This window comes from Dreissena polymorpha, chromosome 8 (genome assembly GCF_020536995.1).
Source record: "Dreissena polymorpha isolate Duluth1 chromosome 8, UMN_Dpol_1.0, whole genome shotgun sequence".
NCBI lineage: Eukaryota > Metazoa > Mollusca > Bivalvia > Myida > Dreissenidae > Dreissena > Dreissena polymorpha.
Window position 1 is genome coordinate 9,242,603 of NC_068362.1, and position 26,577 is coordinate 9,269,179.

The window sequence follows — 26,577 nt, forward strand, 5'->3', positions numbered from 1 at the left end:
CGTCTGCTAATAATATAATGAGAGCCGAATGGATAATTTGCGCACGTGATGCAAAGATTGTATAATGCTAGATGAAGCACTATAAATAATTTAGACACTGATATATCATCCCTGGATAGTAACGTTCTTATGGAATCTCACATACAATCTACTTAAACATGTAACATAAATAATGCTTATTATATTCAATTTTCATATAAAGGTTTGCATATTATGCCATTGAATATCCAACATTTATTGCCTAAATTGGATGAAAAAAGTGTTTACTTACATGAAAATAGTTCTTTAGATACAATAGGCTTTTGTGAAACATTTTTAAATGATAAAACGGAGATTAATACAATATATATTTCCGGTTACAGCATTGTAAGACGTGATAGGGCTATTTCTGCTGGAGGCGGTATAATAGTTTATATAAAAGATAGCATCTCTTTTGTACGTAGACATGATTTAGAAAGTGACGATATTGAATCTATTTGGCAACATATCAACAATGTAAAGTACGAAGCATTTAATTAACTTTGTTTATCGCCCACCAAATAGCCCTCAATCTTGGATTGACTCATTTGAATTACAGATAAATAAGGCAGACATGGAAGATTGTATTTTGTATTCAACCGGGGATTTTAATTTTCATTGTTAAAGCAAAAACATATTTAACAATAACAAATGGGAAAACCTTATCACTGATTTTAATTTAAAACAACATGTGTCTTTTCCAACAAGAGTTACTGAACGTTCATCATCAATATTAGACCATTTGTATTCAAAATATGACATATTTCTGAGGTTATCATCCCAAAAATAGGCATAAGTGACCATTACCCAGTAGTTTTTACATTAAGCGTCAAAGGTAAAACTGTTAAACAGATGATCATAACATTATTAAGTTCAGATGTTTTAACAAATTTAATGAAATCAATTTTATAAAACGACTTAGCAAATGCTAATTTTGATATGGTTGAAACAATAGAGGGTCAGTCCTTAATAAGAATGACCCTATCACATATAAAAAGGTGAAGAGATTACAACAACCTGGTTGGTACAACGAAAACGTAAAACAAGCAAGGTCTTTAAGGGAAAAATATAAACGTGAATCTAATTGGCCACAATATAAGTTGTGGCGTAATAAATGTAATAGTGCAATCAAAACGGCTAAAAAAGAATATTTTTCGAATGCGGTACAAAACAAAATAAGTGCGAAATCGCTCTGGAAAACTATTAAATTAGCATCAAATGAACACAAAGAATCCTCTATTTTGCCAAACGTAATAAGGAAGGATGATCAGATAATATCTGGTAAAAAAAATGTAGCTAATGCACATAATGACCACTTTGTTGACATCTCGATACTTATTAAAAAGGCTGAATTTGCTAAACACGATTTCAACTCACTGAAAACATATATAGATGCTAAGCTAGATTCTAAGCATTTTTCTGTTCAGTTTATTACTACATCAGAAGTAAGTACTTTAATTAATCAACTTCATTCAAACAAATCTGCTGGGACTGATGGTACAGGGCCCAGCATTATTAAACTTTGCAAATAGTTCATTATACAACCAATCACTGCTCTTATAAATAACTGTATATCACATGGAACCTTCCCGACATGCTTAAAATTGCACACGTTATACCTTTATACAAGAGGGGATCGGTAGAAGATCACAATAATTATAGACCAATATCACGTTTACCTTCTATATCTAAAATATTTGAAAAGCATATAGCTAAACAATTGCATATATATCTAGAATCTACAGGTCTATTAAACAAAACTCAGTCGGGTTTTCATCATTCTTGTCAAACAGCATTGATTAATATAGTTGATTCATGGCTTAAAGAAATTGATAATGGAAATCTGGTAGGTACAATTTTCTAGGATTTAAAAAAAAAGCATTTGATCTTGTGGACCATAGGGTTATTTTATACAAATTAAAACTTTGTCATTTTAATGATAGGTCATGCGACCTATTTTCTTCATATCTCCACAATCGATTTCAGTATATCAAAGCAGAAAACACTACCTCTACTTGTAAAATTATCATTGCTGGTGTTCCCCAAGGATCTATTTTAGGACCTCTTCTATTAGTGTTTTTCCCAGGAGGGCAAAGGGGCATGGCGCATTACTTTCAAAAAGGGCATTTTAGCGCGCAGTTTAGGCAAAAAAGGGCAAAAACGTTCCATGTTATTTGCTCCACGAAGCAGTAATGGAACAAATAACATATAAACAAGCACATTTAATGGTAATAGACGTATTTAACTTACTATGATTTATATTAATATATTTACCTTGCAATGAACATTGAAGTTCCATGCTGTTTCAATAAACTGCACAGCACGACAAACATAATAAAGCAATATATGCATATGAATCTGATTATACACAGATCCACTAACATATAAATGAAACCATGTTTGTCTTATCCCATTTTCTAACAATAATCTCGACAGATGTTTAAAATAACATTGCGAGTAAATTGATCTCTAACAATATGCAAACACTCGTTTCCGTGACATACATCCACCGAGTAGATTACAAATAAATAAATTATGTTGTTGCTATCTAAAACATTTTTATGCATCGTTGATTATCACAGACATTTCATTTATTCCTTCTTAATGTATAATCTCTATCGTTAGTTCTATCGTTTACGACGTTATTTGCCATTTTTGCCGAGTCACAATTTAATTCTGTATAGTCCGCCATGTTGATAAAATGTCAAATGATGTAAGCGACAGGTGCGCATAGCAACGTTAAATCGTATACGCGATTAGTATTTTGTTAAATTGGTATACGTCTCGGTAATTATTTCAATAATTAGATCTAATTATCTTAAAGACGAAATCGATAAAGAATAAATTTGTTTGTGAATTTAAAAGTAATTATGCGTAAAAAAATATGTTTTGATATAACTGAATAATGCATGCAAAGCACAATTGCCACAAGAATAACATCGAGTTTTTCATCAAATGTCTCCGAAGTAATGATTATATCGTGGAGGAGTACACATTGCCGAGCGAAAAGTGCGCTTGGTATAACATAGCCTCCGGCATTATCGATTGATACTGACACGGGGTTATTCACGCATGACTAATTCACAGCTTTGGGGCAGCCAGTAAGACCTAATCGAGCACTGTTATAGATTAAATCTGCTCAATTAAATATAGTCGATTAGACGTTGACGCCTCTCGAGGAAATAAAGCACAGTCGGAGCGTCACAGACAATCAAGGAAGCTGATTTTGCGGACCAAGTTAGATCGTAAGGCAAATTTCGTGGCGAAATTTGCCTTTGAAAAAAAGAGCGAGTGGCGAAATTTGCCTTTAAAAAGGGCAGCGTGGCGATCCGGGAGGGCGGCGTGGCTTTTCGCCACGCTAAAATGGCCTGGAAAAACACTATCTATGTCTTATTTACGGTAATGATCTTTCGCTAGATCTTACATGTAATTCTGCAATGTATGCTGATGATTCAACATTGCACACGTTGGGAACAAATATTCAAACAGTTCAAAATAAGCTACAAACAAATCTTTCGATTGTTAATGATTGGTGCCAAAATAATAACATGATTATTAATCCAATAAAAACTACTTGTATGGTATTAGGGTCGAAACGGAAAACTAAAAACTTAACAAATCTAAAACTTGAAATTTCTGATACGGTGATCAAAACAGTAAATTGTCAAAAACTTTTTGGACTTTATAATTACAATACTCTATCTTGGAAACTACACATTAACAGCGTTTGTTAAAAAATGTCATCACGAATGTTTCTTTTGCAAAACATTAAACCATATTTAACCCTTGAAATGCGTAAGCTCTTCTATAATGATAATATCTCACCTATATCCGACTACGCATGCGTTACATGGAGTTCAGCGGCCAAAACGGAAATTAATAGAATAGTCAAAATACAAAAGCGTTGTGGTGCACATATTTTAATAAAAAGTACAAAACCAATTCAAAAACACTATTTAAAGATCCAAAATGGTTTACTTTCCAACAGCGTAATCAATATTTCACGTCAGTTATTGTATTTAAAGCGTTTCACAATCAAACCCCAACATACATACGTGACCTTTTGACACCTTCACAAAATAATCACTATAACTTGCGATCTTGCAAAAAGGTGGATTTAAAGTTTGTGCGAATACCCAAAACAAATTATTTCAAACAATCGTTTGAATTTTCTAGCACAAAAATTTGGAATTCGTTACCCCATTCTATACGTCAAACAAACAATTTAATTACATTTAAGAAACAATTTAATGCTTATCTTTCTACCATACTTTATGAAATAAACTGAACATGCTTCATGTTGTTTTAGTTAATCACGGTAGTTAAATGTTTGAATACTGTTCTTGCATAAATGGTTATTGTAGTTTTATGTCTGTCATTTTTTTAAAGTATAATATATTTCATTATAAGTGTGCATAAATACAATTAAATAAATCGTACAAACACATCACTGTTTATTAAAATATCTTAGGTACCAAACATGTTTCGGCCATAGCCTTCATCAGTAGTACATTTTTTTTATTATAAGTGTGCATGCATAAATGATTATTTATTTCTGGTTCTTATTGCTCAAGATGAAATATGATGCATTTGTTGTAAATTGTATATTGTTAGAACACCTTGATAAAAATAAGAAATGTATTATATTAATTGCATATTGTGTAATTTCATCTGATGTATTCTTTAACAAGTCTATTTTCTTTAAATAAAGATTTTATTATTAGTATTATTATTATGTTTACAAGTTGTTTTGGACGTTAATATTTCAAAACGCTGTTTTCAAACGTTATCACTATCTAATTGTGGGTCTATATTATTTGTTTACGTTATTTCAATATTTAAATTAATGTTACGTCAACCGTATTAGTAACGAAAATACAACGTTCATTAAAAGTTACTGTTTTAGCGATAATGCCATCATTGTATATGTATAATTGTTATGTTATTTTTGTATTTTGATAAGGGTTATTGTGATAAACATTATTATTACTGTATTATTTTTATTAGTAGTATTTTTATAAGTATTATTATTATAAGTAGTAGAAGTAGTAGTAGGTATTATTATTATTAGTAGTAGTAGTAGTATTAGTAGTAGTAGTTGTAGTAGTAGTAGTAGTCGTAGTAGTAGTAGTAGTAGTAGTAGTAGTAGTAGTAGTAGTAGTAGTAGAAGTAGTAGTAGTAGTAGTAGTAGTAGTAGTAGTAGTAGTAGTAGTAGTAGTAGTAGTAGTAGTAGTAGTAGTAGTAGTAGTAGTAGTAGTAGTAGTAGTATAAGTAGTAGTAGTAGTAGTAGTAGTCGAAGTAGAAGTAGAAGTAAGTAGTAGTAGTAGTAGTAGAAGTAGTAGTAGTAGTAGTAGTAGTAGTAGTAGTAGTAGTAGTAGTAGTAGTAGTAGTAGTAGTAGTAGTAGTAGAAGTAGTAGTAGTAGTAGTAGTAGTAGTAGTAGTAGTAGTAGTTGTTGTAGTAGTAATAGTAGTAGTAGTAGTAGTAGTAGTAGTAGTAATAGTAATAGTAGTAGTCGTAGTAGTAGTAGTAGTAGTAGTAGTAGTAGTAGTAGTAGTAGTAGTAGTAGTAGTAGTAGTAGTAGTAGTAGTAGTAGTAGTAGTAGTAGTAGTAGTAGTAGTAGTAGTAGTAGTAATAGTAATAGTATTAGTAGTAGTAGTAGTAGTTGTAGTAGTAGTTGTTGTATTATTATTACTATTTCACGAACCTCTTCGATATTGCTGGGCTCCAACGACAACCAGGATAAATGCAACGCTTAACAACTTAATTTCTGCTAAAACAATCTACGCCGAAATACAACCTATTTATTAGATTGTGAACCTGTGTACGGATCTTCGTGGCGTTCTTGCGGGCGCTTAAATACAGACTGCACAACAAAGACTTTATGTATACGTTGCACGTCAACATAACATATACACGATTAAATGAACAATGATCATGTTGTAAAAACTGTTCGGGATATACTTAAAGAGGCTGTAATGTTACATCAGAGTGAACTGTCCACGTGTAGCATATTTAAACATCGTGTCAATTTACGTCTGTTTGAGTTTTTGTATTGAAATATACTTTTTAAATCTTAAAACAAGGTTATTTGATTAATTGCAATTGAATCATTTATAATAATAAGTGGATGTATTTTCAACAAAGTCAACGACTTGATGTTGCAGAACTATCCCCTTTAAAGGTAGATGTAAACAGAGACGTAGATGTTATCTACATCTCTGATGTAAATGACATGAATGGAGGACAATAACAATATATATTTATATGTTTTGTGACATTCAAATTAATGACTTGCTTCGTTGACACGTAATTGCAGTTCTTTGAACCAACATGATTTCCTCTTAATGTTTATGTAATGCTCATAAATAGATATTTATTGTTGATTTCATTTCTGTTTAAGTGAACGTTTAATTACAGTTGTTGTCATAACATACATCATCATGGGACGATGACACGAGCAAAGAGATCTTATATTGGAATGAACAATATAAAAGCTCAATTACATTACTTAATATTGAGATCATTACTCAGTTAGTCAGTCAGTCAGTCAGTCAGTCAGTCAGTCAGTCAGCCAGCCAGTCAGTCAGTCAGTCAGTCAGTCAGTCAGTCAGTCAGTCAGTCAGTCAGTCAGTCAGTCAGTCAGTCAGTCAGTCAGTCAGTCAGTCAGTCAGTCAGTCAGTCAGTCAGTCAGTCAGTCAGTCAGTCAGTCAGTCAGTCAGTCAGTCAGTCAGTCAGTCAGTCAGTCAGTCAGTCAGTCAGTCAGTCAGTCAGTCAGTCAGTCAGTCAGTCAGTCAGTCAGTCAGTCAGTCAGTCAGTCAGTCAGTCAGTCAGTCAGTCAGTCAGTCAGTCAGTCAGTCAGTCGTCGTCGTCGGTCGGTCGGTCGGTCGGTCGGTCGGTCGGTCGGTCGGTCGGTCGGTCGGTCGGTCGGTCGGTCGGTCGGTCGGTCGGTCGGTCAGTCAGTCAATCAGTCAATCAGACCGTATGTTTATCTGTCTCGAAACCACTCTATAGACGTTGTAGATACACCTAGCGGAGATATCGAAACCACTCGATAGGCGATATAAATATACATAGCAGAGTTATCGAAACCTCTCGATAGGCGATGTAGGTACATATCGCGGAAGTATCGAAACCACGCGATAGGCGATGTAAGTATACATAGCAGAGTTATCGAAACCTCTCGATAGGCGATGTAGGTACATATAGCGGAGTTATCGAAACCACTCGAAAGGCGATGTAGGTACAATTAGCGGAGTTTTCGAAAAGACTTGATAGGCCATGTAAATATTTATAGCGGAGTTATTGGAACCACTCGAAAGGCGATGTCAGTGCACATAGTGGAGTTATCGAAACCACTATATAGGCGTTGTAGATACACATAGCGGAGCTTTTGAAACCACTCGATAGGCGGGCGATGTCGGAACACATAGCAGAGTAATTGGCATCACTCGATAGGCGATGTCAGTACACATAGCAGAGTTATCGAAACCACTCGAAAGGCGATTTCAGTACATAGCGGTGCTATTTGCATCTTTCGACAGCCTATGTCAGTACACATGGCAGGGTTATCGAAATCACTTGATAGGCGATGTCGGTACATTGCGGGGCTATCCTAACCATTCGATAGGCGATGTCGGTTCATAGAGGAGTAATCGAAATCACTCGATATGCGATGTCGGTACATATAGCGGAGCTATCGAAACCACTCGATTGGCCATGTCGGTACATAGCGGAGTTATCGGAACCACTCGATATGCGGTGTAGGTACATGTACGGGAGCTATTGATATCACTCGATAGGCGATGTAGGTACATTGCGAAACTATTGAAAACACTCGAGAGGCGATGTCGGTACATTGCCGAGCCATCGAAACCAGTCGTTAGGCGATGTCAGTACACTTAGCGGAGTTATCGAAACCACTCGATAGGCGATGTCAGAACACATATCGGAGTTATTGTCATCACTCTGTAGGCGATGTCGGTACATAGCGGGGTCATCGAAACCACTCAATAGGCGATGTAGGTACACATAGCGGAGTTATCGAAACCACTCGATAGGCTTTGTCGGAACATAACGGAGATATCGAAACCACTCTAAAGCCGATGTCGGTACATATCGGAGTAATCGAAACCACTCGATAGGCGATATAGGTACATATAGCGAAGTTATTGACATCACTCCATAGGCGATGTCAGAACATATAGCATAATTATCGAAACCACTCGATAGACAATGTCGGTACATGGCGGAGCTATCGAAACAACTCGATAGGTGATGATGTGTGTATCATTTATGAAATATTAAGGCAGTTAGGTGATTTATTGTGAAGGCATGATATTACAGATAGGAGGCTCTTTTTAATTTAATTTTTTCAAACTAAAACAAAATAATATATCCACGTGCTTTAATTTTTTTATCGATATCAATCTGTCAACTTGTTTTTTAAATTAATTCTATAGTTTTTGACTCCTAACCAACACTTTAACAATTCAGCGAAATCTACATGATACATTGGTTTTCTTTAAGACACTTTATTAAAAGCTAAATTAATGACAACGCATCTAGTCGCATTGTTACATGCGCAATTTCTTTGCAAACAAATGCTTAGAATTTAAGAATCGAAGATCCTAAATCGGAATTATTTTTAAAAAACGATGACGTCACAGCTATACCGCTCCGCACCATGAAAGCGACCCCTAGCGTCGATCCCCCTGTCCGAACTGTCTGGTCTAGTATAGACAGACTGCGCAGCACTGGCCGGATGGTCGGACGGGGTTGCTACAGGTTGGTCTTGAACAATACTCCGCTGAACAGTCGACTGAAATTCACAAGAAACTTTTGTACAGGTTACAGTATACTAAATATATTTGGTTTGCAATTCTATACTCTCTAAAAAAATATAGACAGCATTTATTTGAAGACATTATTCTCTGTATTCGCACTTGCTATGACTTTATTTTTTGAATATTTGTGTTAGTGTGGTAAATGTACGCGTTATTGCAATAGGATAACCTTTAACCTTATGAGTACCCTTTAGCATTCCTAGTCACGTGTCACACTTAGTGGGCTTAATAGTACGGCTCGATTGGTCATTGTCGGCTCAGGCACTGCTTAAAAGTACACCTGGCACTGTTAAGTATACAACACAGTACACGGGGTACTTGTAAGTAGTACCTGAGCCGACAATGACCAGTTGAGTTTGAGTAGGCTCAAAAGCAGGTGACACTGACGCGCGAAGACATTCTACATGTGCTCACCTGCGGTAGGCTCGTCACAGCTATTACCACCACAGCCGTTGCTGCAGCACTTTTGGTTACCAGGGCAACTGTAGTCAGAAGTGCAAAGCTCAGCGCAATGTCCGGAGCCATCATTTGGTGGGCAGAAACCGGGCTTGTCTGAAACAAACAGTAACATATTTATTGCAATTAACTTGTGCGATTCCATGCATAAACAAATACGCAACTCATCTTAGCTCGCAACTCATCTTAGCTTAATGTCCGACTCCCTGTGTCGGCGGGCAGTAAGCGAACTTTTCTGTAATAATCGAGCCAGCTTACGTGACGAAAATATTGTCTTATATTATTGTGTTATATTTTGTTAGAGCATGCTTAAATAAAATATCGTAAGTTAGTAATGATTTGTACATCAATAAAACATTTTTTGTTTAAAAAAAACAATTTTAAATTTTATAACGCTGTTTTCAAACGTTATCACTTTCTTATTTTGAGTCTACTTTATTTGTTTACGTTATTTGAAGTTTGTAACCAGTGCTTCTTCAACGGTGTTAGTAACATAAGTACCATGTTCATAAAACGCATTGTTTTAGCAATACTATTATCATTTTCTATTTATAATTTTCATGTTATCTTTGTTTTTCAATTAGGATTATTTTTTATTAATTTTATTATTTTGCTCATTGTTGTTATAATAATAATAATACAAATAATAATTATAAATAAATAATAATAATAATAATAATAATAATTATTATTATTATTATTATTATTATTATTATTATTATTATTATTATAATAATAATAATAATAATAATAATAATAATAATAATAATAATAAAACTTTAAACTTAAAACTTGCTAATTTGATGAAACGCCTATTTATATAATTATATTCAATGGCGTTGTACAAATCATATACATAAACATACAATTTATAAAACAATAAGAGTGATTGATACTTTTATGCAGCATTAATTAAGGATTAATAATCTAAATATGTGTGATATAAAAAAATGCTGTAAGAAACTTAAGCAATAAAACAATACAGGCTACGATATTAAAACACAGGAAAAATAAAATATTATGTAATAAATTGATATAACTAGGGTTAAGACAATAATTATAATAATATTATGAGCAAAATTTTGGCAACATAAAGACACTTTTTTCATGAACTAAAAGGATACGTGAAGGGATATTTATGCACTCTGGATGTCGGATCCTACAGCTACCGGTCACCTGTCACCCTTACAGACACTTCTTTTGGGTTTTAACCTAATTTGAACTATTGTGACTACAAGTCACAAATAGACTGACCAAGAGTTACTACAAGACCCAACTTAAAGGTTAAAATTTCAGTGTGACTTTAAGATACAACTAGAGAGACTAAGCGTGACTAAAAGACCGCCGGATGATCCCATTCAATCATTGAGCAAAGAAGCCCTAATGATTTTTGGTTACCGGTCACTTGAACAATAAATATCCTTTTCGAGCAAAGACGCCCGCACAATTCTTTAATTTCTTAATCCTCCGAGTCATGGATGTTGGACAAATAAGCCCGTACAACTGAGTCTCGATTTGTTTTGAAACCACATGTATTCAAATTCAAATAGGTTGTAAAAGTCTCTGAAGAGAAATGTTTTCAAATTCCTTTTGAAAATGTCTATGGAGACAGAAGTCCGAATGCTTGATGGTAGGTCATTCCACAGTTTCGGACCAACAACTCCGAAACTCCTGTCCATGAACGTTTTTCTCTTTGTGCGTTTCACGCCATAACATCCGTCATACGAGACGGTAGATCGTAGGTTACGTGCTGGTACTTTTTCATTTAAAAGTTCTGTAAGGTATTTTGGAGCGTGACCAAATAATAATAATTATTATTATTATTATTATTATAAGCATTATGTCACTAACCTCTTCGATATATTTGGGCTCCAACGGAAACCAGGATCAAAGCAAAGCACAACAAATTCATTTCTGCTGAAACAATCGACACCGAAATCTAACGCTGTTTATTATAATAACGACACTGTTCATGGCCCATCGTTGCGCGAGGCGTGCGCTTAAATACTGTCTTGACAACAAAGAATTACTGTGAACGTTGAACGTCATATTGCACAATCGCACATAAACAATAAAATAAAGAATGACAATGTATTAAAAACTTTTCGGAGAGTTCTTAAAGAGGTTGTAATCAGGGTACAGAATCAACGGGGTTTTTCAGGGGTTTACACACGGGCTGGACAGAATGTGATCAAACCGTTAAGAGCTTTGATTTTGGAGATATCTCAATTTATTGGAATACATTTGCAAAAATCGTTAATGCATAAGACAGTTTTTCTTGCAGATTGTGCTAAAATCTTAAGGTATAGGAATACATCCTTGAAAACGTCTGAAATCGGTGTCAAAATTTCACGTTGCGTGAATCATAACCGTGTACTACAAATCGAATTTTGAACAAGATGACAGGCTAATTAAATAAAGTAATTCGGATGTTTTTTTTACATTGCCGTAAGCAGCATAAAAATTTGTCTCTTATGAACTGTTTGAAATTCTTAAGAAATATTGTTTAAAAAAGTTATTTGAAATAAAGCACCACTTACCATCGTGTTTACATCAATTAAAGTTAAAGGGGGAACCCCACAATGTCACGTGATCCTGCAACCTGGTAATATACGAGCAAAGTGAGGCCATAGCACTGAATCGTCCATGCGTTGCCTATTTAAAGGTCGTGTCAATTTATGTCTGTTTGAGCCTTTGTAATGAACTAGATTTTGTTTATTTTTAAAATCTTAGAATTTACTGTTTTGTTATAGCCATTGAATTATTTATAATAGTAAGTGGGTATGTTTTCAGCAAATTCAGCTTCTAAAGGATGTAGGCCTATACCCCTTTAAATAAAAATGTTAAAGACATGAACGGAGAAAAACAAAAACATAAATATGTTTTGTGACATTTAAAACTTAAATTAACGATTTCCTTCGTGGAAACGCAATTGCGGTTGTTTCAACCATTATATAATGACAGTATTTCCTCGTAAATCTGTATGAAGTTGTACAGAGAAAAGATTTATTGTGTTGATGACATTTCTGTTTAAGTGCAAGTTTTATTTCAGGTGTTTTCATTGCATGCTTAATCATTATACGATGACACGAGTAAAGAGACGAACTTAGGCAACCATAAAAGAAATTTCTTCAAATTATAAGATCTTACATTGGAATGAACAATGTTCGTGCTAAATTAAATTACTAAATATAAAGATTATTACTGAGCGTTGTAATTAAATTCGTGTAGTCATCTGTTGATGTATTCGAATATATATCATAATTCATTCATGTACAAGAGTTCGTTTTTAATACAAGTAGATATAAAAATGAATTAATACTATCAAACTTAATTTTCAAACATTTATTGTTTTCTCCATATTTCTTGATATATTTTCATGGAAATACTACATTACTTCTATTTCTAGTTCCAGTTTTCTATTAATTACTCTTAGTTTAATGTTGAGACAAATAAACAATTTGTTAACATGTCTTCCAAAAATCCATTTATACTATTTATTATCCCGCGCTTAAGGGGAGGGATAAAGAATCTATGTTGTCCGATTGTCACAAACGTTTGAACACGGCGGGGACATCAATTCAATATTTGTTGTGTTAATTTTCAAGTTTTTATCTGTAGGTATGTTGAGATTTATATTTTACAGATAGATTGATATTTAAAGATGATAGGGGTGATGTTAAATAAATAATAACATTATGTTAAAATAATCATTTGCGTCCTTGGATATTTCTATTTACATCTCCATATGTTATTGCTGTTATAAAATATCTGTAAAACTTCAATGTATTATGACCAAATAGTTGTTGTAAAAAAGTGGTAAAGCTTCATTGTTTTATGACTAAATAATTGTTGTAAAATAGTGGTAAAGCTTCATTGTATTATGACCAAATAATTGTTGTAAAATAGTGTATCATGACTAAATAACTGTCATAAAATATCTGTAAAATGTCATGTTGTGTTACAACTACATTCCAGTTACTGGGACTCAAGTTTTGATGATGAACTGCTGGCCAACAAAGTTACCATGAATCTTCTTTATGTTCAGGTAATGTGTTTTAAACTACCTGGGTAATTTGTTTTGACATTGTGAACTTCAAGATGCTCAAGAAGTTTTAATATAAATTATAGATTTGTTTTGGCACTGGTATGTTGATACACATATACTCATAAATAAATGTGTTTCTGTACTTAATTCATGTACGTAAATATTCAGTAAAATCTGAAAAAAGAAAACTCAAATTAATATACCCTTTGGCTACAACCAATATTTTTGTTTGTTTATTGGCATATTTCATATATGTTTATATAGAGGATAGTTGATGGATTTAGTGGAATAATGATATTAATGTACAAGTGATCATTGAGAAAAATGATCATGAGTGAAACAAAAATCATTTCTCTTTTTATTTCAGGCTTACAAATGTTTATTTTTGTATTTTTGCTGAAATAATGGTGTTGTAACGTCATAAAATTACGATTTTTCACAGTGTAGCAGTGACAGTTATTGATATGTTTCACTGTTAATTTTCATTCTCTAAAAAACAGTGAATTATCAGTTGTAATTCACCGATATTTCTCTTTAAACCACTGGAAAGCATAAAATAAATGAATGCATTCGCATTCCCTTTTCATGGGGTATAGGCGATAGATTGACAAGAGATTGAGAGTGTTTATTCTTTGTTCCAGGCTGTGAACGACATTGAAAGGCGATGGGTGATAACAACAGAAGAGCAGCAAGAACATCTAAAATCATTACAGCAAAAAGGATCAAAACGAGAGGTATGTGATTGTTCAATTACTACTTAACTAATGTAGCTGCAGTGTGCACAAGTTAATCAGGGACGACACTTTCGGCTTTTATGGTATTTTTTGTTTAAAGGCAGTTTCTTCATAGCGAAAATATAGTGTAGGCAGTAAGCGTCATCCCTGATTAGCTGCTGACTCCATACTAGGCAATTATGGGATGACACTTAACACATACATGCATAAGGCCCAGTTTTCCCAGAAAAAGGCTCAACAATGAAACAATAACAAAGTCGCCATCTTGTTTTACGTTTTCAGTTCCTGCTTCTAGCGCGTACACTGAAGCACTATGGGTACATGCAGTTTCACCCGTGTGTGGCAGACTACCCGCAGGATCAGTCCCATGTGCTCATCGCTGCTGGCAACAAGGAGCTCAGTTTTAGAGTGAAGCTGGCTCCAGTAAGTTAACTTGAGTTTATCAGATATTGCCTCAATTTTTATGCCCCCGAAGGGCGACATTTAGTTTTTGAACTGTCCATCAGTCTGTCAGTCTGTCTGTTCGTCTGCAAACTTTATCATGGCCAATAACTTTTGCAATGTTGAAGATAGCAACTTGATAGTCAGCATGCATGTGTATCTCATGGAGCTGCACATTTTGAGTGGTGAAAGGTCAAGGTCATCCTTCAAGGTAATAGGTCAAACATATGGCTTTAAAGCAGCGCAGTTGGGGGCATTGTGTTTCAGACAAACACATCTCTTGTTTATACACCAATACAAAGGGGGAAGATTGGATTCACTTGTTTGGTCTGTCGTTCAATCGGTCATTCTGTTAGTCAGCAAAAAAGGTTTGTGGATCAAACTTATATCTTATGACTCGGTTGATTAAATTGAAACTTCAAAACGCCATCACACGCACTGAAAACATGCAAGAAATGTTTTTCATACCCATTTATATCCTCCCATTTTAAGCTCACCTGAGCACAATGTGCTCATGGTGAGCTTTTATGATCGCCTTTTTTTGCGGCGTTCGGCATCAACATTTGCCTTGTGAACACTCTAACGGCAACATTTATTGTTTGCTCTTCATGAAATTTGGTCAGAAGATATGTGCCAATGGTATCTTGGCCAAGTTTTAAAATGGTGCAGGTTGGTTGAAAAACATGGCCACCAGGTGGTGTGGCTTTTTTCATTATATGGCTATAGTAAAACCGTGTTTACACTCTAGTTAAGTTATTCATTCTTAAATCGGTGTGGTTGTATAGGTTGCATTTGTGACAAAGTTCTAGTGTTACTGGGAAACCAAAATTACTCAGCAGACACAAATTTAATGGATTTAATCAAACGTTAAAGTACAACGTGTAATATCAGATATTATATAATAATCCGTATATTTAAGATTTAACAAAAATGCCAAATTGTATGCATCCACAAAAATTGCATGTCAACAAAAATAAATGTAGTATTTTTCAGAGAACACACAAAATTCCAATTGCATGAACATGAGTTTCCAAATGTTTCAGATAAAGAACGTTTGTGTAGACATTATTTTGTTTGATTGTTTGTAATTGTGTGTTTTGTTTTGCAGGACTCAGTCAAAGAGGGATCATTTAAGATAACCCGAATACGATGTTGGAGGATAACTACCACTGTATATAGACTTGAGATCTTAATAGATAATTTGTGTGTGATAAGTATTTATTTATACTTAACCCTCATGCATTTGATTTTAGTTATAACACTCGCAAATGAGGGCAAATAATAAGTTTAAACCTATTCATTTAAGCTCAATTGCATCGAAAGCCAAACTAAGGTTTATTGAATTGCTCACAAGTCGGTTTGCTGGGTACAACCAGTGCTTCATGTCTTTTGGGGAGATCTAGAGAACACTCCCCATAGGGTGATTGAATCGTTCACCTCCCCGTCAAAGGGCGGGCCCCATATCCACTTGGTCACAGCAATATTTTGGCATATATTAGTTTCACCATCTGTCTATACAACTATATTTATAAACAAGTTGTGCACTTTGTTTGCGATTTCTATATTCATAAACAAGTTGTGCACTTTGTTTGTGATTTCTATATTCATAAACAAGTTGTGCACTTTGTTTGCGATTTCTATATTCATAAACAAGTTGTGCACTTTGTTTGCGATTTCTATATTCATAAACAAGATGTGCACTTTGTTTGCGATTTCTATATTCATAAACAAGTTGTGCACTTTGTTTGCGATTACTATATTCATAAACAAGTTGTGCACTTTGTTTGAGATTTCAAGAATAGCAGCAATAAATGGTTGTGATTGTTGAATGAAAGTTAATGAGCCACGCTCTGGGAAAATGGGACTTAACGCATGTGCCTAAATGTTTGTGCAGTTCACTCAGGCTATTCTGGGACGACACTTTTCGCCTAAACTGGAGCTTTGTTTAGAAGAGACTTCATTCAAACAAAAAATTCAATGAAAGCGAAAAGTGTCGTCCCTGATTAACCTGTGTGTGCTGCCAAAGATAGTCTGGGACAAGACTTTACACACATTTGATAAGCCAAGTTTTCACAGAGCACTGCTCAAATTTATTCTATAACGATAGCTTGGGGTTGGACGGAGTTTAAACTCGGATTGGCATATTGTGTGACCTTGTGTGTAGGTGCCAGAAGGTGTTCGGCAGACGGACTCCACTCAGCTTGAACTGTCCTTTGAGTATCTCATGGCTAGGGACAGTCTGCAGTGGATCACAATCCAGTCTGATCAGGTAAGCATGACTGCAAATGAATGTGAGTGCTGCTCTAGGAAATCCGGTCTATATGCATGTAAAGTTAAGTGTTGCCCCACATCAGCCTGTGCAGTCTGCACGGTCTACTCAAGGACAACACTTTTCGCTGAAACTGATTCGCTGAGAAGAAACTTACAATAGACAAAAAAACAAGCATAAAAGGGGAAAGTTTTGTCCGTTTTTCCAGAGAGCTGCTTCCTTTATTTGAACCAAATGATATCAAGAAATCATATGATAAAATTCCTGTTTATCTAAGACAATAAAAAATATACCAAATTTGATATATAATCCACAGGTAGTTTCTTAATTTTAGTTATTTAGAACAAAAGAGTTGTAAATAAAGACAATTAAATATGTTTTAATACAAACATCTTAAATCAACTTTTGACGAAGGAATCTGCCCTCAAAACTATAGTGTATGATAAAATTATATTTATATATATTTTCATATTTTAAGTTCCTTATTATTTTTTCAACATAATAATACAATGCGGTATTTAAGGCTGATTTCAAAATGACTTTTAGGCAATACTAATGTCCATGTGCTTGCAAGGAATGGTTGAAGAATTGATAATGAAGAAACAAGGCAAGAAGATGAAAAAGGTATCTTTCACCATTACATTTTTGTTGAAACCAAAGTATTGAATACCCTTTTGTGAAGAAAAATCGTGTATCATACTCAGGCATATAAGATAATTAAAATACTATATAGAATCTATGAACACTATATGTTTGGTGTGGCTTTTATTGCAAACCACAAAGATAATTAATTTTTGTATAATGATTTGTAGCAAAAAGCCAACAAAATATGTTTAGATATATTACAAGATGAAAAAACTTAAAAGAATATTTGCGTAAAATATATTTCTTTTCATAAAACTATGTAGAATCGATAAACACTATATGTATGTAGTGTTGTTTTAATTGCAAAACACAATTGTTTTTATTGCTTTTTATAATTCTTATTGTGCATAAAGTCTATTGTGTTATGTCTAAAAGCCTTTCCTTTTAAAACGGAACACTTATAAATTGTGGAATATCAACTTTACAACTGTGCCTTTGATGAATTTATATTAATAAACAGGTATTGTTTAAGGAATTGTTTTGAACCACCAAAATTTTTTTACATTCATCATTTCAATGCAGTGAGTATAGTTTTGATCAATTTTGTGTTTCGTCTTTGCTTTATGCATTATTTTGTATTGTATAGGCAATTTGTGCTTGTTTTAACAAAAAGAGAAGCTGATGTTGATACATTTTGATCTCTCCTGATCATGTTTTTTTGAAGTTTCATTATCACTATACTCTCAATTTCTGTCTTTTACCTAGATGATAAATAAACGTTATATTGTTTGATGTTTCTAATGAGGTCAAATAGATTGTCTGTTTATGTCTTAAATGTTTCAACCAAGCAGCCATATGTATAAGCAATCCACATATTGATCACTGTTGTCAAAGTAAGCAGTGTTTTATGTGTTTGTAACAGTCTTCGGATCAGTCTAGTTTTATGTGTTTGTTACAGCCTTCAGATCGGTCTAGTTTTATGTGTTTGTTTCAGCCATCCGATCGGTCTAAGAAAGGCAAAAGAAGTTTCAATAGAGAGAACAGCATTGCATCCACCTTGACACAGCAACCCAGTTCAGAGGTAAAATACAGAAGACTTCTCCAATACGTGTTTTGCCCTTCAGCCATTATGCATTTCCATTATGGCATTTCCTTGTATAATTTGTGGAAAGCGACCATACTTCACATTCAAGTGTGACATTTTCAATCTATGTACACTTTTTTTTCGATATGCATCATCCACACTTACATTGTGAATATGGAAGTAAATCCGCGCAAATCACACGTGTTATTGACATAATGTTCTTTTATTTTGTCTTTTCTTCGTTTTATTCCAGAATAGACTAAAACAAATCAATTTGTCAACATTAATATCATTGAAACATTTATTTTAAAGCCAATAGTTGTCTGTTGTCTGTACCTTTGTAGACTTTTTGCTATTTCGGCGCTATTTGAATAAAATAACATCAACATATCAAACTATATCTGTGTCTTAAAGGATTTTAGGCAACAAGAGTTCTTAATAATTTCAAACAGAATTTTAATATAAGAGCTATTCAACTGCAACCATGTATTACTGAGTGACATGTGCACAAGTATCAATATATAAAATTTAAGACAGAACTTCAAGTGTATATGTATACATTTGTCACACTGTAAGTTACAAATGATCTTTGAAATATACACCCTGAGTAACATCATACTTGCACTTTCCTGAAATATGGTATGAAACCACAGAGGGCATATACTCTTTACATCATAAGTCTTCTTACAGAGTAATAAATACTCTCTTTTATTCTTGATCATGCTATGTAACCCCTATAACAAGCACCACCACCACTTTTCATGTACCTTCCCACACATTCCCACATGCTATCCCACATTGTAGGCAGAGGAAAATACGTCTTCCAAAGTACTGCTTTCCCACAAACCTGTTCCAAACCCTTTGAAGTTTTCGGTAAGTGTGTTGGTTCTTTATGGGAACTTTTTTGTGCATTTTTTTATACGTAAGTTTGGTTCCTTTAACCTTTACCACGTAGATACGTATTTTGAAGCATTTGTAGTCTCTTAGAAAGTAACATTTAATTAAATACCTTTCTTACTAAAGTTTAAAGGCCTTATTTCCAACCCTTAGTTCTTGATGAGCAGCAAACAGCATTAAAACTGAACAGACAGCGAGTAACTCGCAGGCTGTTCTGGTTTTAGGCTGGTTGCAAAAGCCATTTTCAATTTTCTTCCAATGGGGGAAAGGTATAAAAAAAGCTATAGTTTCTTTTTCTTATATTGTCTCATATAATTTACTGCAAATGCATAATGTTTTATCATTTGTTTATATCTCCGCAAAGAATGAGTATATTGGAGTCACTCTGTCTGTTGTTCTGTTGGTTAGTTGGTCAATTTGTTCGCATAATATGTGAGAAGTTCCCAAAGCAAATTACTAGCACATATTTCAGCCGATTAATTTGAAACATAATAAATATGTCAGAATCATTATGTGAAGCATGACTTTTCAATCTCAAATGATCCCATGCTTTCAGGTCGATGCAGGGTAATTACCTGTATTCATGTTAGTGACATTTCTGGGGTTTTCATTAGCTTTTGTTGTCCTAAATTCTATAGACTGTATTGAAATAAATTAAAGTATGCCATAGATGTCATAGTAATATAATATTAACCAAATCAACCTTAGATAAATACACATTAGTTCACATAGAAAGAGTTCAAATATAGCACAAAGCATTGAATCCTTTTATGGCTGCTATTTCAACAAAAGCTAATGTTACATTTCAGGACTTGAAGTCACTCAAAGGCAAAGGGAATGACGCTGTTGGCAACAGTGCCTTTGACGCTGCCATCGGCGATGATGACCTTTAGATGAAAGGTCGGAATTCAGTGTGCTTAGTGGTTCATATGATGACGAGAAATAATACTTAATGTTTGAAATGCTACTTTATATTTGAAATGCTGCATAGTCTTCGATATGCTGCATAATGTTTGAAATGCTAATAAGTACTTGAATTGCAACTTAATATTTGAATTGCAACTTAATATTTGAATTGCAACTTAATATTTGAATTGCAACTTAATAGTTGAATTGCAACTTAAGAGTTGAATTGCAACTTTAAAGTTGAATTGCAAATTAACTCTGAAACGTACTGTTGATTCCAACTTATTATCTGAATTGCAACTTAACTTTGAAACTTACTGTTTGAATTGCAACTTTATATTATTTGAATTGCAATTTAATTTTTTAATTGCAACTTAATATCTAAATAACAACTTAATATGCCAATTGCAATTTAATAATTGCACTGCAACTTAATATTTGAATTGCACCTCCATTCTTAAAATACTATCGAACATGCTACATAAGATTTGAATTGAACGCTTTTATTTACAATTGTTGAAGATATGTCAGTTGTATAGGGTTACTTCAGAGTTACATTCAACAATTGAAATTCTAACATATTTTTGGTGTTTTCTATAAATGTTTAAAAGGACATTTAAATATGCACTGATGATCAAAACCATTGATTTAATAGATAGTTTGTGTTCATTGCCCTGTTTTAAGATATTGGTTTGTATTGATTGGTTTCATATTGAGGGTTGAAATGATGAAATGTTTGTTATTATGGCAATGGTTAAATTAAACAACTTCGGACATGACTTAAAGTAAGCATTATGAATTATTAACGTATAAAATGGGTTGTGTTATGAAATAATATAGAATAAGCCATTCACAGTCGTCTTTACAATGTGTTCACATTTAACATTTGAATTTGTGTACCAATCATTGAATGGCAGTTTTCGGTACAATATTTGAATATTTTTATTTATGACAAAGAGTTCGTAGTGTTTAATACACAAAATACATTTTTCAAGGTTGTGTGTGTTCTCTTGCCATGGACTACTTTCATTTGATTGTGATACAAAGTGATTTGGATACAGTTAAGCTGGGTTGATTCCAAATGAAGTGGATTGTTCTTTGCCACAAACAAATATGAAACTGACTTTTCATGGAAAAGAAGTAGAAATGTTTTGTTGTATTAAACAACGTGTTCTGATTTGTTTTCTTCTAAAATAGATGAACTCGCTCTTTTCTAAGAGAAGGGCAGGTGGGGTTTAATTGTAGAGATTTTTAATGTGTTTTTCTTTACGGAAATGAAACATGTGATTTGCTGCTGAATATATCCACCAGAAGTTGTTGTAAGAACGAAATGTAATTGTCAATTATTGATCTATATTGTTATATTGAAATGCTGATATTGTAGCTGTTAATTAACAAACTTTATCAGAGTTGTTTACATTTGCCAAAAATGTCATTCAACTTTTCATTAGAAAACTGTATTATTTGGAATATATTTTGTCTTCACTGCGATTTAAGCCCGGTACCAATAGGAGTAAAAACTAATATACTACCTTTACAGCACTCAGGCTTTCTAAATTGGCAGCATATTTAAAACGCCATTTTAGTAATACACTTTTGTGTGAGTAGTATTATGAATGAAAATCCTTACACTTGGTTTATAACTGAAAAGATTACAAATGATAAGTTTTTATAAACATGCCGATATTTTAAACATTTTTCTTTCTTAAGAGTGCTATTTTAATTGTTTATATATAGTGTTTACATTCATTTTTTTATTAAAGTTATTTTAACTGTGAACAAGTCCATTAACTATTGTTCGGAATATTTGTGTGACCAATTTTTATCAAATGAAGATGTTTGTACACAAAACAATAACAGAGAGATTAACGAACCTCTCATAGGGCGTATTGTTCTGTTCATAGTATTCACAGTATTATCAATATTGTTTAACATAAATATGTCGATGACATGCAAACATAATGTTTGTTAAGTAATTGCTTTGTTAAATCGTTGTCATTGTTCTTGTTCACATATGGGTATATATTATTTTGTTATTTTAACGAAAACGCGTCATTTCAGATGACATATTCAAAACTCATTTTTTTTTCAAAACAGTTTGCAGTCATCATATTTGTTCCCTATTTTTTGTACTGAAAGGAACAAACCTGAAAACAATACAGACTTTGTTGATTTCACCGTAAGATTGTAATTTAATTAAATATTATATTTGCATATTTGTAATGGTTAAAACTATGTAATTTTTATTTATCAATGAAATGAAATACAATTTGTCACTGAAATCTTAAATTGCATGCTTTTGATTGAAAAATAATCCATAATGGACGATTGAACTTCCTTATATTTAACGTAATTTACGTCATAAATATGATGTCATAAGAACTTAGAAAATCTTGCTTATTTTTGTAATGGAAACATGTTTTTTTTATCGGATTTGTTGTCCAGAATGCCAGTTTTTAATATTTGAAACTTACTATTGTAATCTAATTATATCTCAGGTAAAATCGCTGTATTTATTTATTTTTATATAAAAAACACAATTTCACACCTGAATTAATTACAATCCAATATATTGCATTTTGCTTGGATGTTTTTAATTGCATATGTACTTGCGATGTGTAGAGAGTTTGATGTTAGCGATAATAAATGTTTATTTTTCAATGAAGGCTAAAACAACATAACTATTATTGGACTTTTTGGATTGATTTAAAGATGAATTGGCTTTGAATGGATGTATTAAAATGTTAACTATGATTCACCTTGTCTGTATCAAAATAATATGTTTTCCTTATATTTTTCAAATCAATGCATTTTACTTATTGTATACAAAAGGGGTAAACACATGTTTGTTTCAAAAAACTAAACCTACCATAAAATGATAATAATAATTAAAAAATAATCTAGAGGAAAAAGAAGAAAAAATACTATTATTTTTAAGATTGTTTTTATTGTTATTATTAAATAAATAAATTCATTCACAAAAAGTCATTAATGAATTAAACAGTTATATACTTCTACTACTACTACTACTTATAATAATGTAAATGATATCTACACATGTATGTACCTGATGTTTTAAATCTTGCAAGGTGAAACGAACATAAATCTACTCCAGAGTATCCCTTTTGTGAAAAAAACATGTGTTCATATTGTTTATACCTAAACAGAGCTGAATTGTATATGACTATTTAGTATCTTGTTATAAAATTTACGAAATATTTTAACGTTGTAATATTTGTATCATTCTGTTATATTTTGTGACAAATTTTGAACTTTGAATATGGAACTATTGACTCAGTTGAGCATGTGCCATATTATTGTCGTTTACATTAACACAACTACGGTTGCATTTTACATACATTATTCAGATACAGCTTTCAACAACGTAATTTATAATAATTTCGAATAGTTGTGTTCATATAATTAATGGCTGATGTTTAACTTGTAGGCATATTGAATATTCAGAGTTGGTGTAGTAATGTTTTGAAAAATTTTGATAAGACTGTATATAGAATAGCATATTTTGTGTTGAATTCCATATTTACTCGTTGCCGCCTGTCCTGTCTCTTACTGTTATTTTATAATTATACTTTGTTGTAAAACAATTAGTGACGATAATCTAGGATGGAATACGGATAACCTAGAATAAAATAAAACTAACAAACTCGTAATTGCATCGTTTTCATGTAAAAAAAGTCGTTTATTGTTGGCATTATTCTAACATTTATATATATCCTTATATACACATACATTTGTCACAAATTAAATCATAGTAACATTTTTCACCAGGTTTATAGCTGTTAAAATATTTACTTGAAGTGAAAATACATTTTTTATTCATTATTATTCCTATATTATTTTTCAGAGTATTCATTTTGGATGTACATTTTTGTGATTTGTTGATAAACGCGTTTTTCTAAATCGATTATGTTTACAACGTTTATCCATGAATGCACTTTGACATTCCAGAATCCGTGTTTGCAGCGTGTTTATATTTTTTTCGTTGGAGATTGAGATTCCCATGAACAAACTACATGTTTTGTGATTAATATCTAATGATTCGATTTTGAATAGCCGAGCGCTAGGTAAAACTAACATAAAACATGCGAATCAACACTCAACCTATTGAGTGGGTTTCAAGCAAGTATTGCAGTTGAAAGCATACTACATGTATTGCATTGCACTCAAAGACGAATCAGCCTCCAATTGGCCATGTGTTATGTCAAGCAATATTGGCCATGTGTTATGTCAAGCAATATTGGCCATGTGTTATGTCAAGCAATATTGGCCATGTGTTATGCCAACCAACATTGGCCATGTGTTATGCCAACCAACATTGGTCATGTGCTATGCTAACCAACATTTGTCATGTGTTATGCCAACCCAATCGCTGAACTAGAAAACTAAATATTCATTCTCAACTTATAGATTTATTTACGATATAACCGTGTACTGTTGATTTTCTTTGATTATGCTTACTCATATAAATCATAAATATTATAAAAATGGAATTATGTGAATATATTGTTGTTTAGCTATATATTTTTAAGCCTGTTTATCATTGTTACTTAAGGAAAACAAACGATTGTGTAAGGTCAAAGTATTCGTTTTTGGCCAGATACTAAATTCTTCGCGAAATATAGCAGATATAAGTCGAGCATGAAACCTAAACACATACTTGCTTCAACATACGTCTTCGTATATTTTAATTCTATTAAAACAATTTATGTCAGTGTAGTTATTTCTTTTTATCAATTGCTTATACCTGTGCCACAACATTCATAAGCCTTATAGTTACATATTTAATTTGTTCATCACTTTGTCCAAGGCTATTTTTCATATTATTTGTATATAAATATTATTATTTAGAGATAACCAGTGCATAGTTGACTTTAGAGTTTTAGTTTCCGTAATCACATGTTAAGTTACATAATTGTAGTGGAGTTAAGTTTGTCGATTGAACAAGACCTTTGTTAGTCTATAGATTTGCTGTTTTGTTAGTCGTGTAAAGGTTGTTTGTGGCTGTTTTGCTGTAACTATGAGAACATGTGCCAAATAATGCAATAAATCAAACAAGAAGAATAGCTTCACCTGTGTACGGAATAATTCGTGTTTAACTCATCTGGCACGATGTGCTCAAGATGAGCAAGTGTGTTCACCCTTTGTCCTACATCCGGTGTCTTGCAGTGTACGTCGTTGACGTTTTGCTGGTTACCACTGCAGATGCCACATGTTTTATCCAATCTTGATGACACTTGATCAGAGTGTTTGTCTGGACAATATTTAGGCGATTTTGATTTTAAATCTGGATCATGTGCGTCCGAAACATTGTTACCAATCTAGAGGCCATATTTATGACATAATCTTATCACATTTGAGGCATTGTATCAATCTGGGTCACGTGCGTCCAAACACTAAATCATCAGGTCAAACACAAATCTTGTTATAACTTTAGAGGCAATTTTTATGATTCAAGTGAATGAAACTTACACAATGTCACGACAAACACATATTACACATTATGAAAAAGTTATAACGCACCACAGACTTAACAGCCCCGTAAAATTAGATATGAATACAATAATGTTTCGAAATGTCGCTTTGTGATAGGAAATTACCACGCCTTCATAACCGTGTTTTTTTTTCTTGATATATAACTGTATATGGCGTCGATGGTAAGGGGAGATAAGCCTCGAATTCAAAATGTTCAAACTAACTTTTTGTTCGTGGTTCGTTTTAAATTTTGTTTTTGTATTGAGTGTATATTATACTTTTTCATTTAATCATGACAACTGATAAGTTGGTGATTCACATATGTAAAATATTCCTATTTCAGAGAGCATAAGCTACATTTTGACTTAAATATTTTTCTATAATTTTTGTAACTGTACAATTTTACGCCAAATGAATAGAGCAACTTTTCTAAATTTAAGAATTGCAAACTAATCGGACTTGTTAAAATGATACAAAAACGGTTGCAAACGTTTGTAGGATTTAACATGTACAAAAAGGTATGACACAATCTATAAGTTAGACTATGGAACCGATTATAATGTTGATAAATTGTATTCATGTCATGTTCTGCGCTTGTCAAATTACATTACTTTTGTATTTTTACCTATCAACAAGTCTCAAATAATATCGGCGATATTGACACTAGTGTACAAGTCGATGATAACATACTTTCACAATTAGATCGCGATTGCGTGTGTTTATTTCGGAGTTTTTATCAAATGTATTATTCTGTGAAATGTTACTGTACGTCCTAACACACTTTGACCCCGTGAATTGATTT

General features: G+C 32.9%; 2 protein-coding genes across 2 annotated transcripts; one reads left to right on the top strand and one right to left on the bottom strand.

The window, feature by feature from the left end:
* Window positions 1-8,530: 8,530 nt before the first annotated feature.
* On the bottom strand, window positions 8,531-11,311 carry LOC127841303 (waprin-Thr1-like). Its single transcript, XM_052370030.1, has 3 exons — window positions 11,170-11,311; window positions 9,277-9,414; window positions 8,531-8,837 (listed from the first exon to the last, which is right to left on the bottom strand). Exons 1-3 carry the CDS (start codon window positions 11,228-11,230, stop codon window positions 8,749-8,751), a joined length of 288 nt encoding a protein of 95 aa, XP_052225990.1. The 5' UTR covers window positions 11,231-11,311; the 3' UTR covers window positions 8,531-8,748.
* Window positions 11,312-11,900: 589 nt separating this feature from the next.
* LOC127842299 (sorting nexin-17-like) lies at window positions 11,901-25,366 on the top strand. The gene is made up of 10 exons (XM_052371731.1): window positions 11,901-11,923; window positions 13,297-13,366; window positions 14,008-14,100; window positions 14,383-14,523; window positions 15,650-15,712; window positions 16,706-16,810; window positions 17,357-17,434; window positions 18,390-18,476; window positions 19,284-19,352; window positions 20,186-25,366. The coding sequence occupies exons 1-10, from the start codon at window positions 11,901-11,903 to the stop codon at window positions 20,267-20,269; spliced, it is 813 nt and encodes a 270-aa protein (XP_052227691.1). The 3' UTR covers window positions 20,270-25,366.
* Window positions 25,367-26,577: the final 1,211 nt, after the last annotated feature.